A 21309-nucleotide genomic window follows, 5' to 3' on the forward strand; every position below is an offset into this window, starting at 1 on the left:
CCAGAAGTGATCCAAAAAGCACTGTCTGATGCTGTCGCCCCTGCAGAGACCAGTTAGAGAGCCACACGGTCCACACAGCTTCTAAGAAGCGTGCTCTGTACCTTGCATTCATGCCTTTGGGCCTCAGCCTTCACTCTGTCTGGGACCCTGGACTCTTATTCCCCTGGCTCACTTTCCCTTTTTGCGAACCTGACTCAGATATCACCCCTCGGGGAAACGTCCTGAATAATCCCAGTTCATTTCTCTGTCCTCTGTGCTTTCCCCTGGACTTTATACACACGATTCTCTCTTTGTTCCTTTGTTCAGCCAACACACGTTATTGAGGGCCATTATGGGTTGGGCCTGTTCTCAGTGCTGGGGTTCTAGCAGTGAGTGAGACAGACAGGGTCACTGCTCACACAGAGGGGAGGCGGGTGATGCAACAAACAGGAGGATGCTTCAGGTAGTGATAAGTGCTCAGAAGAAAGCAAGACAGCAGTAGAGTAAGGGGCTGGATGGGTTTGGAGAGAGTGGCTGGGGAAGTCCTCTCCAAAGAGGTGACATTTAAGCTGAGCTCTGAGCAGTGAGCAGGGCCAGCCATGGAAGCATCTGGAAAGAAGCTGTCGGTGCAGGGGAAATTGCAGCAGCAAATTCCCCGAGGCAGGGAGAGCGTGGCACTCTGGAGCTACACAGAAGGCCAGTCGGCGGGGCTGGAGCAGAGTGAAGGAGATGGGGTGGGGCGGGAGGTGGGTCAGAAGAGCAGTCAGGACTCTGAGGACAGGCGGTCTGTTGGCCATGGTAAGAAATTTGGATTTTATTCCTGATTGCACCGAGAAACTATTGGAGGGTTTTAGGCAGGGGAGTCAATCGTGTGAAATGATTTATGTTTAGCCTTCAGTGAACACTAAGTGTTGCAAGTGGCTTCTTGCATGTGTCTCTGGTAGACTGTGAGCTGTGTGAGGGCAGGCGTTCTCTGCGGATCCCCAGCCCCTAGCCCAGGGTACTGTCTGTAGCCACTGGGGAATTTAATGAATGAACAACCTATGTGTTCTCTTGATAAGCTCTGTTTAAGTGGTTGAGTCATTGACACCATGTAAATACCATTTTCTATTTAATAAATCTGATCATTCTGGCGCTAGGACACTCCCTATGAATAAGGAAATGCCCTAGACTTTTTCAAGGCTCTGGGGTATTATGATATTCTGAATGTTATTCAGCCTTTGAAGCAGTACCACAGGAATGTTAAGTAGGATCTCAGTGACCAGAGAAGAATGAAAAGCCATGACATTTAAAAAATGAAAACCACAGGTAGTACAGTAAAACCTCATGGCAAGGTGAATACAGATATAACATCCCAGTGGCATTTGTTCTCAGGAGGCAGGCTGACGTTATCTTCCGGCGTGTGGGGAGGTGGGGAGTAAGGGCTTGGTAGACATCTCCTGATCATCTGGGACTTTCTTAGTTCAATATAAGGGCCACTGAACATGCTTTAAATTTTATTATCTTTACTTTTGTGCTCTTTGAAAATACAGACCACCTGAGACAGACCATTTTTCATTAACCATGTAATAAGGACACCTTGCATTTTGTATGACTGACATTTTTGGACTCGACTTTCACTGAAATGGTTGGCTTTTACTAGAGTTAGTATTTTTCCATTGTAATTTTTTAAATTTTATTTTGTATTTTTTTTTGCGGTACGCAGGCCTCTGTTGTGGCCTCTCCCGTTGCGGAGCACAGGCCCAGCGGCCATGGCTCACGGGCCCAGCCGCTCCACGGCATGTGGGATCCTCCCGGACCGGGGCCCAAACCCGTGTCCCCTGCATCAGCAGGCAGACTCCCAACCACTGTGCCACCAGGGAAGCCCTCCATTGTAATTTTATTTCCAATTTACAGGTACTCTCTGTTAAACCCTGAATTTTTTTTCTGAATCAGTTGGAAATCCTAATTTAGATCTATCTATGTCCCATTAAATAAAGCTATACTTGAAAATCTCTCGTGGTGAAATCATAACCCAGCCCAGTGGACATGCTCTAATGCATCATAGCACCTGCTTCTAAGAAGGATCTTTTCTCATTACTTCTTTCCCCACATTCACTTAAAAATTACCCTACAGGTAATAGGGGGTTTAAAACATGGTAAACTGAGTGCATTTTGGGCTTCTTTTAAGTTGAAAATATTTTTCTCCGCAGAGACTTCAGCAACACAGAAACACTGTGTAGTGAACAGAAGTATTATTGTGAAACGTGTTGTAGCAAACAGGAAGCCCAGAAAAGGTACGTAAAGGGTTTAGCTCAGGGGGTGGCTTTGTGATGGTGGAGCCCGACAGATCTGATTTTTGAATCCCAGTTCCATGGGCTTGTAGCCAAGTAGCTTTGGAGAAGTCAGTTACCTTCCTCACTGGTAAAATAGGATAAGAACGCCTACCTGGGGAAGTTGCCCTTTCGTCTGATTGTTTGTTCATTCATTCATTCAGCGTGCCAGATACTTGTGCGGGGTAAACAAGTGGTGAGCAAGTGTAAGCACTCTCCTCTTGGAATTAAAGACAAATTATAAAACGGATTTAGCATAGTACGCAACACACGGTGGTCACCCGATAGCACTGCTCGTACTGCCTAAATATCGGACCTTCTTATTTAGAAGACAGGCAAAAAGAAAAAAGAGATCACTTAATAAGGAAGCATGAGGAAATCAATATCATCAGTTTGTGGATAGGTGATAAGAAAGTTATCAGATTCTGAGTTGATACAGGACCCAGAGTTGCCCATCTTTTTACCAGCACCAGCCAGTTCCGGCTCTTGGACAGTGTGAAATAGCCAGTCCTTCCCTGTATTCTGTCGCCCAGAAGCCAAGAAACTTGACATTTTCATTAGCCTGTGAAGCCTTACTGTGAGTTAAGTTTACCCTGCCCATGGTTGTGGTGTATTCGGTGGTGTAACTCACAGACGCCCATTCCTGCCGCCTAAAACCCTCAGGGGTCTAGAGCTGAGGTCGAAATAGTTTCTCTGCCCAGTCTCCCAGCCCTCCATCCTCAGACATGCACATCTTTTCTTGGTGCATCAAAACTTAAGACAGCTTAGTCACTGTGGTGGCAGGCAGGAGTTATCACTTGCTAGTGGTCGAGGAACTCACCTCTGCTCCCACCCATGTAATCTAGGTCTTCCTATGGGTCGTGAAGGTGTTTTCTGTTTAGCCCTGGAGGTTTATACATTAAAATGTCATGTTTCTGAAAAATATAGGGTTCACTATAAATCTTACGTTTCTGACGATGATGTTATTTTGCTTATTTTTATGAACAGGGTTTTTACTCCATAGATTTCTGAGTAATATTCTCTTAAAATGTGTCCTTTACAAATAATATGCATTGAAAATGTGCACAAGTTGAACAGCATTTACACTGATTCAGGACCTTCATAGAGGGGGTCCTGGAAGGCAACCAGGAAATCCTCTATTCTAGCAGCGTTATCCACGTAAAACTGTGGTCTTTGTGACTTCCTACCGAGGAATATTAATGGTCATCTAGAGAAAAAAGCTTTCCGTGTTTATGTAAGTTGGCGAAATGCTGCATCAAACCCAAAAGAAAATCCTTTTCTGCAGGATTTCTCAAATCCCTCAGTGTGCTAATGTGCGAGGAGGACCTTCAGAATAGAAGGGAGCATTGTGCAGACTTGGCCCCGGAAACCCCACATCCGTTAACATCTCCAGGGCTCTCATGAGCCTATTTGGGTAAATGTAGCCCTAAGCCAACCCTTGCGTTTACAAGCGAGGGACCTGAGAGCCAGAGAAGGGAAATCACTTGCCCAGGAGCACAGGGGTAGGGAGGGAGAGTGGATCCAGCATGCCTGGTTACCTGAGGCATCCCTGCCTGGTCGGTCCTCAGAACCTGTGCGTCCAGACTGCACCTTTCCGCTTGTCCTCTCCCCAACCTCCTTCTCTCAGAAACTCTCCCCCCTCGTCTCCATTATCTCAGGGTGAGGGGGTTTGTCCAAATACTGTTCTCCCTGGGAGGCAGAGGGCAGTGATGCAGAGCAATTGCACATATTTTCATTGGTACGAAAGTTCTGGGATGTCTCCTTTGACCAAACAGAGACACCCCCCCCCCCAACCATTGCGCTTTTCTCTGCTGGCTAGGCTCCAGCTAGCCGAGCCTGTAGAAGTCAGCTCTACATAAGCGAGCATCCTTTCATTCTTGCGAGTGGTTTGGCCGTTTGCTGGTTTGAATTTTGTTGGACCCCTCCTGCTCTCCATTTGTGCAGGTGGCGTTGTATTCTCTTCCTCTCATGGGGGTTGGCTACCACTGATTTTCTACGTCATGGTTTCTTAGGATGAGAGTCAAAAAGCTGCCCATGATTTTGGCCCTGCACCTCAAGCGATTCAAGTACATGGAGCAGCTCCACAGGTACACCAAGCTGTCTTACCGGGTGGTCTTCCCCCTGGAACTGCGGCTCTTCAACACCTCCAGCGACGCGGTGAACCTGGACCGCATGTACGACCTGGTCGCGGTGGTGGTCCACTGCGGCAGGTGAGGGCAGGTGGGGAGCGCGGCGTGGGAGAAGCGGGAGGGCTGTCCCCGGGCCAGGTGGACCCCGCCGCACCCTTCCCGGCTGGTGAGACTCAGCGGTAATGGTGCTTTGGGGAGTCTCCTCCAAGCTCTGGTTTATCTGTCACATCAAAATGAATCTAAACGTACATACATAAAATAAGTTAATAAACAAGTAAAAAATAAAACAGTTGTGTTATAATAAAAATAATCTAAACGTTCTCTCGTAAGGGAAATACTAAGTCTCCATTGGATATAAATGACGCTTATGGAGTTTGAAATCACATGGAGAAAGAAATGTTTATGCTATGATTTTAATTGAGAAACCAGGTTACACGTATAGCATGATCTCAGAAATGGTTTAAGATGTGTGAATAAAGACTGGAAGCAGTAGATGGAATTTAAAATTTTTTTGGCATTTTGAATGATTGAAATGTACTCTTAACAAATATTCTTTATTCAGTTTTTAGTCTTTCCCCAATATTCTATAATAAGTACATAATCAGAAAAAAAAGGAGTAAGAGAGAGGGCCCCTCGATGTAGAGAAGCAAAGTGTCTTTGCTGGAAGTCTTTTGAGGAAGTATTTTGTATTCCGTAATTTGGTGTAAAGCCTGGAAAAGTCTGCCGGAAATTCACCTCTTTGCTATCCTTTGCTCGCTGGGACGGGTTTGTGTCCCCTCCCTGGGATCGGCACGCCGTCACCCTTATAGGTTTCAGATTAGGGCCTGTCACAGAGCAGGTGTCTTTTCCTCTCCATTCTCCTGGACTGGGTTGTGGTGAACAGACCATTACCAAAAGGATGCGTGGTTCCCCGTGGAGGGATGGATTGATTTCTTACCCTGTACTGAGTGGATGGTATCAGAAACTGTGGCTTCACATCTGAAGCACCTCATGTTTTGTCCCATGCAGAGTAACTTTAAGTCACGGGTTATTGCCTTACGTTCTCAGAAAGTTGTATTTGTCGGTCAGTTGTAAGCCGTCTTTCTGTTTCCCCTGAAGAATACTTCTAGTGGTTAATTCTTTTAAAGAACATAGGGGTTCAGCGATCTGGAAACTAGCCATGAACACTGGGTTGGGAGGAGGTCTTGGGGGCAGGCAGAGCCTGGTACCTGGAGGGTCTCTGGTGGCCGAGGTGGGCAATGTGGACAGGAGGTGGAGAAGCAAAAGCAGTCAGGTGTGTGGGGTACGCAGGGGTTTTCAGTATGGATCTCTGTGGGTGCTGACTCTGGTCCCTGGGAACGCTGGTGAGGGCAAGGCAGAGACCCACTTATGAGAACTGGGGGACAAGTAGGAGGCTGAGTTCTAGAATAGTCAGCCTCTGTAACTGGGGCACAAGGTCAGAGCAGCCCTGGCAGCAAGGCTGAGCTGGTGCCGAGTCACGCACGCTACTGATGAGGATTCTTTAAATTCCTCCCCACTAGAGGTGGAATTGTTCTCATACACGGAGCAGGTAGCTTCTGGCTGTGGGCTCTGGAAAGCTCTGAGGTTAGGGAGCTCAGCCCTTCCTTCTTGTGCCGGGACCCCCGGCCCACAGTTGCCTCAGGTGCACAGCCTCCTTCATTGATTTCTCCTGCAAGCATTTTTAAACCCTCGTTCCCTGGGTTCCGGAGCAAGATCTGAAGTTACAGCAGTGAACGGGACACACAGGGCCCTACCCTCACGAAGCTGGGCATCTAGTGGGAAAGACAGATAGTTAACAAGTAAACGCACCAGGCTGCTACCACCAAAACCAAACCACCGCAAAGTCACTTCATGATTTTGATCAGTACTATGAGGAACGATCGGGGCAATGACAGAGAGCAATGGCGGCGCCTCTTTAGGGAAGGTGGTCGGCAGCGATTTATCTACCGAGATGACGTTTGAGCTGAGGCCTAAGGAATAAAAAGAGCCAAGAAGGCAAACATGGGTGAAGACAGTTTCAGGCAAGCTGCAGTGGGCACAGAACCGAGATGGGAACCGCGATGTGTATGAGAACAGAGGCCTGTGGACTGGAGCTTGGGGGGAGGGGAGAGAGTGGCCTGACAGAGGTGGGAACAGACCCTTTGGGGCATGTTGTATTTAAAGAAAGCAAACTAAGGCAAATTCAGCTTTCCAGTTTTGACGGTGCATCGAAAAAACACAGAACTCTAGATTTAGAGTTAAAAATTCCCTCAGTTGTGCACACCCAGCTACATAGTAGCAGCTGTTTGGTGGTTCTTTCTGCTTTGTGTAATGTATCTTTCTGTTTTCGTGCTTGTTATTATACATTTTAGTGTCACATCTTTCTAAAACTTGAACCAGATCATGTCATTCCTCAAAATTCCCCAGTGTCTTCCTGGCTCACTCACAGCAGAGTCCAGAATCTTCGCCGCGATATCCCATTCCCGTCCCTCCTTCACCCCGGGCTCCCTGGGCTCTGGCTGCCTTGCTGCTGGGGGAACACGCCAAGAACTGTTCCACCCTTGCGCCTCCCCCAGACCTTTGCACTTGCTTTTTTCCATTCCCGACACTTCCATCACGTGGTCACATGGCTTCTCCCTCCCTCTTTCTCTCTCTCTCTCTCTCTCTCTCTCTCTCTCTCTCTCTCTCTCTCTCTCTCTCACACACACACACACACACACACACACACACACACATGCCCCTTCCCCTTCCGTCAGGGAAATTCCTTCTGTTCAACTCTCCTGTCATCAGAGAGGCCTTCTTTCACCACGTTATATCAAATACCGCCTTCCCTCTATCGCTCACCATCCCATTGCTCTGCTGTATTCTTCACGGCACTTACCACCAATTGAAATATATTTGTATTTTAGTTTGTTTATTACCTCTCCAACCCTCATCTCAAGCAAGTGGGGACTTCGTTTCATTTTCTGCTTTTTAGCCCGACAGCCAGGATGGGTCTGGCACATAGTGGGTGTACCAAAATTATGTGTTAATATTCGTTGAATTTGAATGTCTGTTTCCCCCAGCAGATTGCGAGTCCTTAGAAGACTAAGATGAGGTTTTTCTCATCTTTCTCTTATACCCAGCACAGCTCCGGCCCCTGGGTGTCCCTCCGTGAGTTATGGCCAAAGGAATGTGGAAATAGACATATATACCAAGTTCTCTGTCCTGAAGATAGAGGGTTTTTTTCCCTAGTAAATCACTGCATGTAGAGAGCTACATAGAGTTTTATGGAGAAATAAATGTTAACTTGGTGACTTTCTTTGTTCTTTTCCAGTGGTCCTAATCGTGGGCATTATATTACTATTGTGAAAAGTCATGGCTTCTGGCTTCTGTTTGATGATGACATTGTAGAGGTTGGTATGCAGATGATTGTATCAGAGAGAAGTGGGGCAGAGACGGTGTTTTGGGATGTGTGTGTGTGGACATTTTCTAAAGTAGGCCTGTTTTCCCATAATCCGACTTGAAAACAACTTACGTTTCTCTCAAAACTAAATTCTGCTGCTCCTCGTTCTCTCCGGAAGGGGAGAAGGGGTGTGATCGTGGACTCATCAATACTGCGTTCTCGTTAATTGATTAGCCGGAGACATGGGATCTCTTTGCCGCCCATGTGTAAGTCCTGTTTCCTACAGTGACTAAAGCCCTCTCTGGGACCAAATAATCAACTTCAAAGTTCTATTCAAATTCTTTTATTATACCAAATTTTTCTTGTATTGATTATTATTTTAAAATGTATATTTTTTCAATCTGTTAAACCTGGAAATCTTTATAGGATACCAAAGTATTCCACGTATCCATTTTGTTGTAAAGGAATACTAGCTGGAGAGAATTCCACACTCAAAGACGTGGTCTCTTTTAGCCCACTTAAGGTAGCACTAAAGGGAAGAAACTCTGATGGCCTGAAAGAATTAAGGTTATTCCCAAGAGCTCCCCCAGTTTACCATTTGAAAGATGGAAGTCCTGGCTTCTTCCAAGAGCGCCCACCTATGGTTGCTGATAGATTAAAGGGTGACTTTCTTCCCCAACGACATGCAATGTATGTAATCATGTCCCTCTGTCAGGTCTGTGGAGCTATCCATTTGCTATTGAAAGTTCCCAATTTTATGATAGTGTTTCTTACATTTTCTTGTGCATTCCATTAGTGTTTCTTTCCTTCTCCCAGGAATCATGTTAAACCGTTGAATTGTTTTCTCTTTTGCTTGCAGAAAATAGATGCCCAAGCTATTGAAGAATTCTATGGCCTGACATCAGATATATCAAAAAATTCAGAATCTGGATATATTTTATTCTATCAGTCAAGAGAATAACTTAAAGGACTGTGGGACTAATTCGAGTGGGGAAATGTTCAAAGCACTCTTACCTGGTTTCTCTGCAGACGTCCCTCTTCCCCAGCGGCCCACCAGCGGCGTGGCTCCGAGTTCAGGGGTCTGGCTGTGTGACTCTCCCCCTTCGTTTTTCTACATGCAGCACTACTCGTGGTTTTATGTTAGTCTGAGGTAGAGTTAACTGCAATCAGATTGTAGTAAGTTTTAGATAAATAACATTTGCTAATTTTAGGATCAGGTACATGCCATGCCACTGGCTGTGTCTGGCTGAATTAGAATGACATTTCCTATGAACATCGACAGTCTTTTTGGGGTCTTTGCTCATCTTTCTAAATGGCTTCCGGGGTCTCCTTTCAATGCATTCCTTTAACTTGTCCCTGGAAACACCGCTTCCCGTTTTTAGCTTCTCTGCCTCTTTTCTGACGGAAGGACAGAAGAATGGGGTAGATACTCACCTTTTAGAGCTGCAACTATAGCTTTAAGTTTTGCCAGTGAAAATGTTTGAAAGTGAGTAACCTCGAAACTGAATTCGTCCTCCGGGTGGAACAGGGTGAACAGAAGCCGTTCGCGGTTGCTAGCGGCTGCCCCGGGCTGAGCTCACCCAGCCATGAGAATTCCAGAGGCTGAGGAGGTGTGGGGCTCAGGGCAGGCAAAGCCAAGAGGAGGTAGCTTTTGTGCACAGTGGAAAGTTGCTTTTCTTATCTTTCTACCAAAACCAAGTTTCAGGAAAATAGCTCTATGCTCTTTGTTTTTAGTGATGCTTTTCTTCTGTCCTGTGAGTTGTATCTCCTTTATCCGGCGCTGCTAAGCTTCCCAAGGTATCTTTCCGATCCTACTGGTGTTCCGCAGTCAGTGGTGGCAGAGCTGAGACACCACAGGGACTGTCTTGCGCCCAGCTCTCCTTAGCTAGGCAGCACCAACCCCGTCCTTTCCCAGGAAGAACGAAGGCTCTGCACCTTTCCTCCCATCAGCCACATTGTACAGCTGTTCACGTTTTAGCATTTCAGTCTGTGTACTGAGGCCCTGGCAAGTTCCAGGGCTAACATGGAACCTTCCCTACAGGAGATACTGGAGTTAGCTGGGGATGCAAGTGGGTCAAAGGAAGTGTCAGTGGGCGGGTGGAGGGATGAACAAAATGGTGGCGTTTCTTTGGCTCAGACTCCCAGGATGCTTGACAAACGGAGTTTTTTGGAAGAACCTCATCTCACCGTAGTTACTTTTTGTTACATATGTATTTATTAAATCTTTTGAGTATTGGCACCTTTTATTAAAAGGGTCGATACGGTGTTTTGCTGTTGAGCTGGTTTTTGGTTTCCTACAAATGTTGTGAGTTGTAGATCTTGGCTTCCTTTGGGAAGACAGTTGACTTCCATGCGCTATAATATACTGTGAACCTGTTATTTTGTTACCTAATAAATCAGCGAAGGAACATGCAAACTTGTGGCATAATGTGAACTAAAATTGAAATTGAAAATGTTACTGGCCATTTTGCGACAATTAAGAGCATAGCACTTTATCTAGATGAAAACTGGATTTCTTATCTTTGAAGTATCTTGAACTGTTTGTCGCTCACAACTTACATAAGCATGCCAACACTTCATCTGTTCATGCTTGAAGTGAAATGTTTTACTTTTCACTGGAGAAGACAAAAGCAGGGTGATCTTCACGTTATTGTTTTATAAAAGTGATGAAAATATACCTTGCCTTGTTTAGAGGTGAATTCATATTTATAAATAGTTTGTCTTTTTTTCCTCCACAAAACTTATGCAGTAATGGCGTACGTGGAAGGTGTGTTTTTATTCTCTTTTAAGGAGAGACACTTTCCAGTTGAAGGTGACTGTTAGAGGGAGCTGTTTGTACTATACATAAACCATATATTTGACTGCAGGTTGCAAAGTTTAAAAAAACCCCGATTGATCCTTAATATATTTGGAACCGATACATGAGAATAACTATGAAAATTATCTTTGAAATGACTCTTGAAGCTAATTTATTAGAAAAAAATTTTTCAGTTGGAAGTCTAAGGAAATAATACCTGAATGCTAAGTCATAGATTCAGTTTTTTTTTTTTTTGATGTGTAAAAAGTTTTTCCCAGTGACTTAACTGAAATAATGCCTTTTAGTAGAAAAGGTTAGTTAAAATTCAGTATTCACGGATAAATTCTTGGACTAAAAAAAATAAGTATCGAAGCTAACACAGAGACACTAAAATGGTTGTGTGTTGCAGGGAAAGAAGATTGAAAAAAAGACCAAAACACACTTATCCGCCAACACTCCATCAGTTTTTTAAACTTTAGAGCTATCTGGGAACTTCTTCCCCCTTCCTCTTTAATAAACGAAAGAAACACGAGGCAGCTACATTTCCCCCTCAGTCATTTCACTTTATGTGAAGACTAGAGCACATAAACACTTCTTTATTTTTCATCCCTCATTCATTGTGTGAAGCAGAGATGGTGTGGGTTGTGTGAGACCATTCTGAGGTCAACAATAGCACAAAGGCTCAGCAATATTCCCTCAAGTGGCCAGGGTTTTTGTGTGTCGTTTTCTCGCAGGAGTGAGCAGGCCTGCTGTATTCCTTTTAACTGCTGGGTGTTTTAAAATAAGTTGCAGTGTTTTCCACTTTAAAAAGAGAAGGAATATTTGCTTTATTGGTTACTTCTTGTTTAACATCTAGATTATGTTACCGTGTGATAAAAACCTTCATTTGTTTGAAAGTCAATGTTGGTAGAATGCTGACGCCCAGTCCTGTTATTCTGATGCGTTTTCCATTCCGAGGCAACACGAAGTGGGCTGGTTTGAAGAGAGCCAAGGGAGCAGCCCAAGAGGGTGGTGCTCTGACTAGGAAACCAGTCATATTGGTTTTATAGCCTGGTATATTTTGGATTTCAGATGAAATGGGGAAAAGAATGACAGAAATGGTCCCTGTGCATTTATTTTCATGGATACCCTTAATTCTCATGGGCATGCCTAACAAACTATGTTCTAACTGGGGCTTAGGGCTTATTTTAGATATTGGAGTGTAGCTTTATTACAGATGGATTTTATCTTTAAACATTGCATTTTGATCAACTTTGTATATTCACGTGTATTAAAATACTGTGCACTAAATGTTTTGCCCTCGTTTGCTATTATATGGTCAAGGCATTTATCAGCACTAGTGTGATTAACTCATGTAAGTGGCATGGGTCAGGGAAAATGATTTCCTATGTTTCTGCCTAATTAAATTTGTTTTTCGGTATTGAATTAATTTATTTGGGCTTCCATTTCTGTATAACCAGAATAGTTAACTGTATTTGTGTGGCATTCATTTATTTGACTTTGTTGCTAAAAAAATTTTTTTTTAGTTTTTATTTAAAATAATCTGTACCTTTTTTTTTTTTTTTAATGTAACCAATTCAAGCACTTCAAGCAATAATGTCAATCTTGTGAAACTTCAATCAGTTTAACACCCTGCCTCCAAAATTGTTGGCAAAAAATAAATAAAAGAGGAATTCTCTTCCTGGAGAATTCTATCTCGGTAGCATTATACACATGGACTTAAAATCCTTTTCATAAAATGTGAGTCATTGGTAAGCCTCCTGTGCAGGTAATCATTACAAACCCAATTTTGAAGCATTGTAAAGAATATTCTGGTCATTGTAGTAATGGACGTGTAATAATAACGTACTGTCCACGTTCATAAAGTTAGTGTTCTGGAGATATCTCACCTCTTTTTTGATTGAGAAAGATCAGCACAATTAATCCAGAAACCTTTGTCTGGGAAAGAGCAAACTGAGACTATCAGTGAAAAAAAGAATTAGGGTAGGTATATTAGGCATCACAGTGAATGGCTTAGCAGCGATTTTGCATAGAAAATACCCTTTACCAGTTACGAAATAAAAGATCCATTCCCAAAATAAGAAAGTGGCTTCCAGCTCTTTGATCCCATCAGCATTTGGTTTCTAGGAAAGGGTAGGAGTGCGGTCCGGGCCCTGGTGTACTGCCAGCAGCCCCAGGCTTCTGGGCGGGGTCTGAGCTGCAGTGACCCCAGCGGGGTGCACACCGGTCCCTCCATTGGCCTGCCAGAAGTGGGGCAGTGCAGGCCCATGTTCTGTGGTCTCAGAGTGTGGCCCTCCCAGGACTGAGACTCAAGCTTGCTGTTAAAATGCATAAGACTCTTCTTCCCCCCAACCAGTCACTTCAAGGGGTCCGTGTGTGGACAGGAGATTGTCATTTGAATGCATTTTCCTGGGCCCAGTGATGGGAATAAAACGCAACAGACCAAGAGCGAGGCAATGTGCCTTGAAGTCTCCCGGTTTCCATCTATCTTCTCCCAGGGCAGCTCAGTTGAACCTGGCTGAGCTGGGACAGGCTTGCTGGGGAAGAGCCTGCGTCCGCCATGACGGCCATGGGAATGGAAGACGTCAGGAAGACGTCAGGAAAACGGGGTTTTCTTTTCTCGGCCTCCTGTTGTCCATCTGTCCTATAGGGCTTATAGGATAGGCCCGTCACCACCAGCACAACACAGTTTCTGGGGAATGAGAAGAGTTGCCCATTTCTCCAAATTTCCCTCCCTCTGTTCATTGAGACTTAGAACCCCTTGAACAGAGAACAAAGCCTTCCATTTCCATGCCTTGTATCCCCATGAAGATAAAAAAGCTTGCTAAGTCATTCCCCAACCCCCATCCCCGAGGGAACACTTTGACCGTGGAGATGGTACTCAGACCTTAGACTTGTCCTAGAGATGTCCCAAGTGGAGAGATTTTTAATTAAGCCATTATTTAGCACCTGTTATATGCTAGGCAAGGGGACAGGAGTTGGGGGATAAAAAGGTGAAGCAGATAGGATCCCTCTTCTAATTTCCTCCCTCAGAGAAAAAAGTTTGCCAGAGAGAAATTTAAATTGTGGAGATAACATGTGGGCGGCGAAATTCATCACAATCTGGCTCATTTTGGTATTCAGCCTGGGTCTTCCTGAACAGATGGACACTGCTCCAGCTGGTGCTGTGGGTAAAGCAGCCCGGTTCCTTCTTGACCTTGGGTCCCCTTCTTGTGTCCCACTTTCCTCCTTGCCTGCTCTCCATGTTGCCTTAGGCTGCCTTTTAGCTTCTTCTACTAGGGATGACACAATTTTTTAAAACAATGCTTAAATCCATTAGGTTACAGTGATGGACTTGAGCATTTTGCCTCTTAATTCTCATGTTAAAAGAGCCAGAATATTGAAAGTCTTAACAGGATTTTATGAATAAATTATCTAAACGATCTCTTTCCATGATTACCAAATAATTAGAGCCTCTCCGAACTTAACCAAAATCAATCCAGCATGAGTTTCTAAGCTATGTGACTAATGATTTTGTTGGCTCATCAACCTATGTTCCCTTTTTGGGTTCCCTTATGTTTTAATAGTGCATTGAATAAAACACATTAGGAGCTTACAGATGAATGAAAAATAGCTTCATTTTGGTTCTAAGACACCAGAGTCAGAAACATTAGATTTTGTAAAAAGGATTCCTAATTTTCTACTCATTTCCCACGTGATGATTCATAATAAAGTATTTATTAACAACCTTGGGGGTATCATACTCATGTTGTAAGTTACATGGATGCGTCTTTCACTTTTTTCTCCTCCCTCGAGTGAGCATACAGGTTGTATCAAGGTGGCGTGGAATTCCACAGAAACTCTGCACGGGAAGGTTGGGCATTTGTGTTGTTGGTGGAAATCCTATTTTGTTCTTACCTCGTCCTGGTAGTTAGGGATCTTGGAGAAGAAAACTGAGATGCAGATTTGACTTGACAGGAAGCAAACTAATTTAATAGTAGAAACCACTATTTCTATATATTTAACCAAGTCCTCTTTCTGTGATCCAACTCAACTGTATTTGTATTTCAGAGAGTGTCTCTTAATTGACCTTGCCTGAGAGAACATTCTGTGCTGAGATAACTGAAAATAAACACAAGGAAGATTGGGGAATGAGTCTTCTGCAGAAAGCTAGGTCTCTTCACTGTAGAGCCCGTCTTGGGTTGAGAATTGCCTGTTTCCCAAGCTGAGGGGTAGAAAAATATTTTTCAGTGGGTTATAAAACCTGTATAAAGGAGAAACCCATTCTCTTGCCGCGCCCCAACCCCATAGAATAGTTTGAAAACCCTGAAAAGAAGTTGTTTCTGCATATTTTTTCCATCTTTGTTACCCCAAAGCCCAGAGAACCAGAAATAAGTATAAATTAGCCTAAATATGTTGTCTTTTCCAACTTTGACTTACAAGCCTCCAGCAGAAGTAGGCGTGAAGACTGCAGAATGGAGAGGGACCCTCCTCCTGGACATTTCATTGATTGTTCTGATCTTTGTGTCATTTGAGGGGTCTGCAAAGATCGTGAAGAACAAACTCACCGCAGAATCTGCCCTCAGATAGGAACTGGTAGAGAATGTAGAAGAATGAGGAGGTGGGGTGTGAATCTCAGGGGGTAAGAGGAGGGGAATAAGGTTGAGACCCTTCTGATGTGACACGGCATAGCTCCTGGCCTCAGGTCTCACTGCATTGTCTGTCCCAATCTGTGCCTTTGCCCTGCAGAGTCAGGAGGGATTGCAGCAAGCCCCACAAGTGCCCCTATCTGATAGACAACGTACGGACTCTATGCCCTTTCTGTCGTTGCCCTGACCTTGATCTCTAATAGGAGAATTTCAGACTCAAGTCAATAGTCTTGTGAAAAAGCCCTACTGGACTTGGAATTGCAAGCCCAGGTTCTAGCGTGGGCTGTCACTAGCTGGTGCCATCGTCACAGCATGTGCGGAAAGCAAAGGGTCAGGAAGCAGAAGGTCTGAGTTCGAGTCCTGACTGTCGCTTCCTGGTTGGATGATGTTAGAGGTTTGTCACCTAAGTCAGACGATGGTCATAATGTTGGGTTTGGGATGATAATGAGAGGTATTTGTCAGAAGGGCCCTTCTCAGGTCCTCAGGGAGGTAGAGACACAATTGCCAAAACAACAGAGAGCATACCAGAGCTGGTTACTTAAACAGGAAGTTGTGGGGTATTGTGCTGTACTATTTCATTTAATCTAATCCCCACGACATCTTCCAGGCATAAAAGACAAGACTAAAGAGAGCTGAGGGGTGGCGGGGGGGGCGGGGGGAAGCAGCCCCCTATAGCCAGGAAATAGCCAGCGATAGCTACACCTGGGATGTTTTCTGGAGCTGGCCCAGCAACTCCAGCTGGACCATGGTGTTTCCCGGTAGGACGTAAACAACCTCACAGGACACCAACCTCAGACAAGGTCGTGGTATGACCATGATGAAGTGAAACAATAAACAAGACCACTTTGTAATTTCACCTAAGCATGGACAAAAACAAGATCACTGCAAATTGCAAAATACCAAACACCCCTCTCCTGCCAAATCCCAGTCACCGCTGCTGCTGTACCAGTGACGGCTTTAGCACTGCTCCCATCTGTCCTAGATGAGATTTATTAAGATACATGATCAAAGGATTAGCCCCCCTTCCTGACAGCACCCAGTCCAGAGTGAAACTCTGTTCCTTGAACCCTCCCCCAAACCACCAAACCAAAGCCCCAATCCTGTAAGTTCTAGCAGCCTCTTACTGAAATGCCCCCACGCTTCCCCACAGTGTGTGGTCTCTCTGAGCTTTATTTTATTTATTTATTTTTTGTGGTACACGGGCCTCTCACTGTTGTGGCCTCTCCCGTTGCGGAGCACAGGCTCTGGACGCACAGGCTCAGCGGCCATGACTCACGGGCCCAGCCGCTCCGCGGCATGTGGGATCCTCCCGGACCAGGGCACGAACCCGTGTCCCCTGCATCGGCAGGCGGACTCTCAACCACTGCGCCACCAGGGAAGCCCTCTCTGAGCTTTAAACACAATTTTGTTAAACACAGTTTTATTCCTGGAGGTCTGGCTGGAGAGCATGGACAGAGGACTGTGCTGGACTGAGAGATCAGACGCTTCCTGGGGTCGGCCTGTGTCTGCTGCTCTCATGGTTGCGAAGGAGAAAGGGCCACACATTCAAGGTTGTCATCAGTGTCCTGAGACCTAACTGATCTTCAGTGACTCCTGCCCAGAGGGGATGCTGGTGGTGGGCTGGATGCCAAGTAACTTTGGATGAATCTGGACCTCGGTTTTTCCTAACCTGTAAAATAAAGTTAGAACAGGGTTGTGATGTGTAGAAACTGCTAGAAAGCACGAGAGGTATATAATGTGATTATGAGCAGGCTATGGTAAGACTGACAAGCTTTGTTCTTTGTTTATCTATTCCTGGCACCTCCACACCTACCCTTAGAATCCCTCAGGCTCGGGAAGAGATATGGGAACATATGTATATGTATAACTGATTCACTTTGTTATAGAGCAGAAACTAACACACCATTGTAAAACAATTATCCTCCAATAAAGATGTAAAAAAAAAAAGAATCCCTCAGGCTCAGCTGTGTCTGTCTCTAGAGCCCTTGAATTCACTGCAGTGTCAGAACCCCTATTTGAGGCAGGGTCTGAAACCAATAAGATGGGGCCTGAGCTCCATCGGTAGGAAGGGTATAAAATCTATTTCAGGAATTCCAACTTTCTACAACAGGCAAGGTCACAGTTCTGTACGGACCTTGTGTATGTGGAAGAGGTTTTTAGAATCATACAGCTAGGGTGGCATAAGGGGCAGCGAGGGGTGAAGGCAGGTGGCAGAAGAGGTGATTGAGGACTTGTGCTGGGTCTAGTGCTCTCTAGTGGGAATGGCCTAAAATACCTCCTGATTTTTCTCAAAAGAACTGCTAGACACGTCTTGCTTTTATTTTATGTACATTATTTATCCATGGGTTTTTGTTAGAAACAAACCCAAAACCTGACAACAATTACCTTGACTCCATGCCAAGGCTTAAGTTAAACAGGCCCTCACCTTTCAGCAAGATGGGGCACTGGAACACAGGAACCCAGGGTCAAAGGAGAGAAGAAAGTGACCCCTTTGAAGACAGAGAGTGTCCTGTTCACCTCCGAAGCTTCATGGCCAGAGAAGGGCATTGAGTGAAAACAAGAGCATGAGATCAGGCAGGGGCTGGCGTTGAGGAACCAAGTCAGGAGGGTAAAGGACAATTGATTTCTGGTCCTACTTAGCTTGTTAATGTCACAAAGCCGGAAGGGAAGAAAGGATAAGGAAGGAAAGAAAAATGGCAACTTTGAGAAATCGATGTAAGGGTTTAAATCAAAGATCTAAGAGCTTCTGTCTTATTTGGGGAAGTGTCAGGAGAGCTACCCACAGCAAGCCAGCTAAGGTGACAAGGCATCGTTTTACTCCCTACAGCCCAACCCAAGGGCAAATATACTGTTTTATTTTGTGCACATTTTGGCTAAAATTCTTTATAAGCTGCTGATTTTTGTGATAAAGATTGTGAGGCCTCACAGGGACTCAGTGGTTTTAGAATTTCTGGAAAATTCGTTTGCATTTTGGAGCAGTCTTACGTTGTTTTTGTATTGACCTTTATTTGTAATCATATCTGCTGACCCCGAACTGTAAGATATGTTATAGAACTTGAATTACATCAGGCTCAGGATTTTTCTCTTCTCTGTTTGGGTATATAGGGAAGTGAAGTATTGGACAGAAAGTCTCTAGTGACGTCTGAAGAGTGTGAATAAGTGAATGTTAGAAGTGTGAGAACATTCAATAAAGAAAAATTGCAAAGCAGGGCCAAAGGGAACAGAAAGAACGTGTTAGTCTTCGTAGGCGAGGCTGGTTAGTGTGTGACTTCTGTCACAGGAAGAGTTAGATGAAGCTGGCTGATAGAATCTGTTTTAAAATAGATCTCAAGGAAGGCAGATACATTTTATTTTTAAAAACTTCATTATGGGAAATTTTAAACATGTACAAAAGTAGGATACAGAATAGAATACATTTCTGAACCTCCATGAACCCATGATTCAGCTTCACCAGTTAACTATGGCTATTCCTGTTTCAGACAGATAGAATTCTCATATTGTACTGGAAAGTCACCAAACTAACAAGCTTCCAACTTTTCAGAATCTCTAAACCTGTAGAGGATAACTATGCGAGGTGTAGTTCAATTCAGATTAAGAACCACCTCTAAGGGATTATCTACTTGGTCATTCCTCTGACTTGAAATAATGTGTCATTCCTCTAACTTGAAATGTTTTGGCATAAATGCAGAATGCAGAAACGTCTTGTGTGTGTGTGATATAGAGATGTTATGGTTGAAATAGGCTTACTGTGTATAGTGGCTAAATAATATGAAATATAGTGGAACTGAAGCTGCAGTGTTTGAACGTGACCACATTTACTTGGAAAATTATAACAAAGATAATGGCACTTTACTGTAGAATATAGAATATGGTCTTACATATATTTTCTTACGTATATTTATACAAAAGTGAAAAGGCCCACAGCTCTCCCACATGCTTTCTTTTGTAGGTTTTCACCTTTCTGTCTACCCCTTACTTCTGGAATTTTCCCAAAGAGATGGCCAGGCTCAACGTTCCTGTTTGTCTCTACCTTTTCCTGTTGGTATTTTTCCTTATGGCGTGTCATTAGCAGTTTTCACTAATCAATGGATTAAACTGAAGAATGCCAGAGAGGGAAGGAAGTTCCTGGATAAGAGTGCAAACTTTCCAGACCTGGAAGCCCTGAGATCTTAGCAAGACTGGCTTGCATTGTTTTCTAAGTCAGTATTACCTAGAGTAAGGAAGGAGAGGCTGGTGGAAGTTGCTGGGCATTGAAGCAGGGTCACTTCTGTGTAGTGGACCCGTGCAGCAGGAAAGGGTTGCAGGCTCCATTTCAGCTTTCTGAATCTCCGTCTCTTCCTGGTTCCTGCAGAGCCACAGGGGGTTGGACAGGAAAGAGAAAGAGGTGGTCTTAGCATTCAGGGGTAGAGCAGGAACCAGAGGGTCTTATGCATGGAACCTCACCCTCCCCGTCCCATTGTCCAAATGATCAAGGGCTGAAGTTTCCAAACTTTCCATTTAGTACCACAATCTTTGTGAAAAATAAAATCTTATGTAGAACTTTACTACATATGTATGTAGTATTTTCTATGGTATTTTATTACTGTACAGTTATTTTATAAGTTAATGAGAACAAAGCAGCTACTTGAAGAACATGAAAATTTGGAATTGGCAGTCTGCTATTGGTCTCGGCAACCAGTTTGTATCTGAATTTTGTTTTTGCTCACAGAGGATTAAGAAAATCCAAGTTCACACAAATACATGATTGAAAGTACTGCTTTTGTTTTGTTTCTGTTGTTTTTTAAACAGTTGTCTTGCATTATCCAAGATTCTTTTCAATAAAGAAAGGTAGTAGGAGAACATTTACTTTTATTTTATTTATTTATTTTTTATTGTTTTACATCTTTATTTTTATTATTTTTTTAATCTTTATTGGAGTGTAATTGCTTTACAATGGTGTGTTAGTTTCTGCTTTATAACAAAGTGAATCAGTTATACATATACATATGTTCCCATATCTCCTCACGCTTGCGTCTCCCTACCTCCCACCCTCCCTATCCCACCCCTCTATGTGGTCACAAAGCACGGAGCTGATCTCCCTGTGCCATGCGGCTGCTTCCCACTAGCTATCTATTTTACGTTTGGTAGTGTATATATGTCCATGCCACTCTCTCACTTTGTCAGAGCTTACCCTTCCCCCTCCCCATATCCTCAAGTCCATTCTCTAGTAGGTCTGTGTCTTTCTTCCCGTCTTACCCCTAGGTTCTTCGTGACATTTTTTTTCTTATATTCCATATATATGTGTTAGCATACGGTATTTGTCTTTCTCTTTCTGACTTACTTCACTCTGTATGACAGACTGTAGGTCCATCCACCTCACTACAAATAACTCAATTTCGTTTCTTTTATGGCTGAGTAATATTCCATTGTATATATGTGCCACATCTTCTTTATCCATTCATCCGATCATGGACACTTATGTTGTTTCCATCTCCTGGCTATTGTAAATAGAGCTGCAATGAACATTTTGGTACATGACACTTTTTGAATTACGGTTTTCTCAGGGTATATGCCCAGTAGTGGGATTGCTGGGTCATACGGTAGTTCTATTTGTAGTTTTTTAAGGAAACTCCATACTGTTCTCCATAGTGGCTGTACCAATTCACATTCCCACCAGCAGTGCAAGAGTGTTCCCTTTTCTCCACACGCTCTCCAGCATTTATTGTTTCTAGATTTTTGATGATGACCGTTCTGACCAGTGTGAGATGATATCTCATTGTAGTTTTGATTTGCATTTCTCTAATGATTAATGATGTTGAGCATTCTTTCATGTGTTTGTTGGCAATCTGTATATCTTCTTTGGAAAAATGTCTATTTAGGTCTTCTGCCCATTTTTGGAGTGTGTTATTTGTTTTTTTGTTATTGAGCTGCATGAGCTGCTTATAAATTTTGGAGGTTAATCCTTTGTCAGTGGCTTCATTTGCAAATATTTTCTCCCATTCTGATGGTTGTCTTTTGGTCTTGTTTATGGTTCCCTTTGCTGTGCAAAAGCTTTGAAGTTTCACTAGGTCCCATTTGTTTATTTTTGTTTTTATTTCCATTTCTGTAGGAGGTGGGTCAA

The 21309-nt window shown here is 43.8% G+C and overlaps 1 protein-coding gene across 1 annotated transcript in view; it reads left to right on the forward strand.

The window, feature by feature from the left end:
• The window catches only part of USP46 (ubiquitin specific peptidase 46), a 32966-nt gene extending 24221 nt beyond the window's left edge, over nt 1–8745 (forward strand). Inside the window, exons 6-9 of the mRNA XM_065877242.1 lie at nt 2172–2255; nt 4304–4501; nt 7716–7794; nt 8644–8745. Coding sequence (XP_065733314.1) covers nt 2172–2255; nt 4304–4501; nt 7716–7794; nt 8644–8745 — 463 coding nt within the window. The remainder of the gene's footprint in view (nt 1–2171; nt 2256–4303; nt 4502–7715; nt 7795–8643) is intronic.
• The last annotated feature ends 12564 nt before the right edge of the window (nt 8746–21309 follow it).

Source organism: Phocoena phocoena, chromosome 5, assembly GCF_963924675.1.
Source record: "Phocoena phocoena chromosome 5, mPhoPho1.1, whole genome shotgun sequence".
Classification (NCBI taxonomy): domain Eukaryota; kingdom Metazoa; phylum Chordata; class Mammalia; order Artiodactyla; family Phocoenidae; genus Phocoena; species Phocoena phocoena.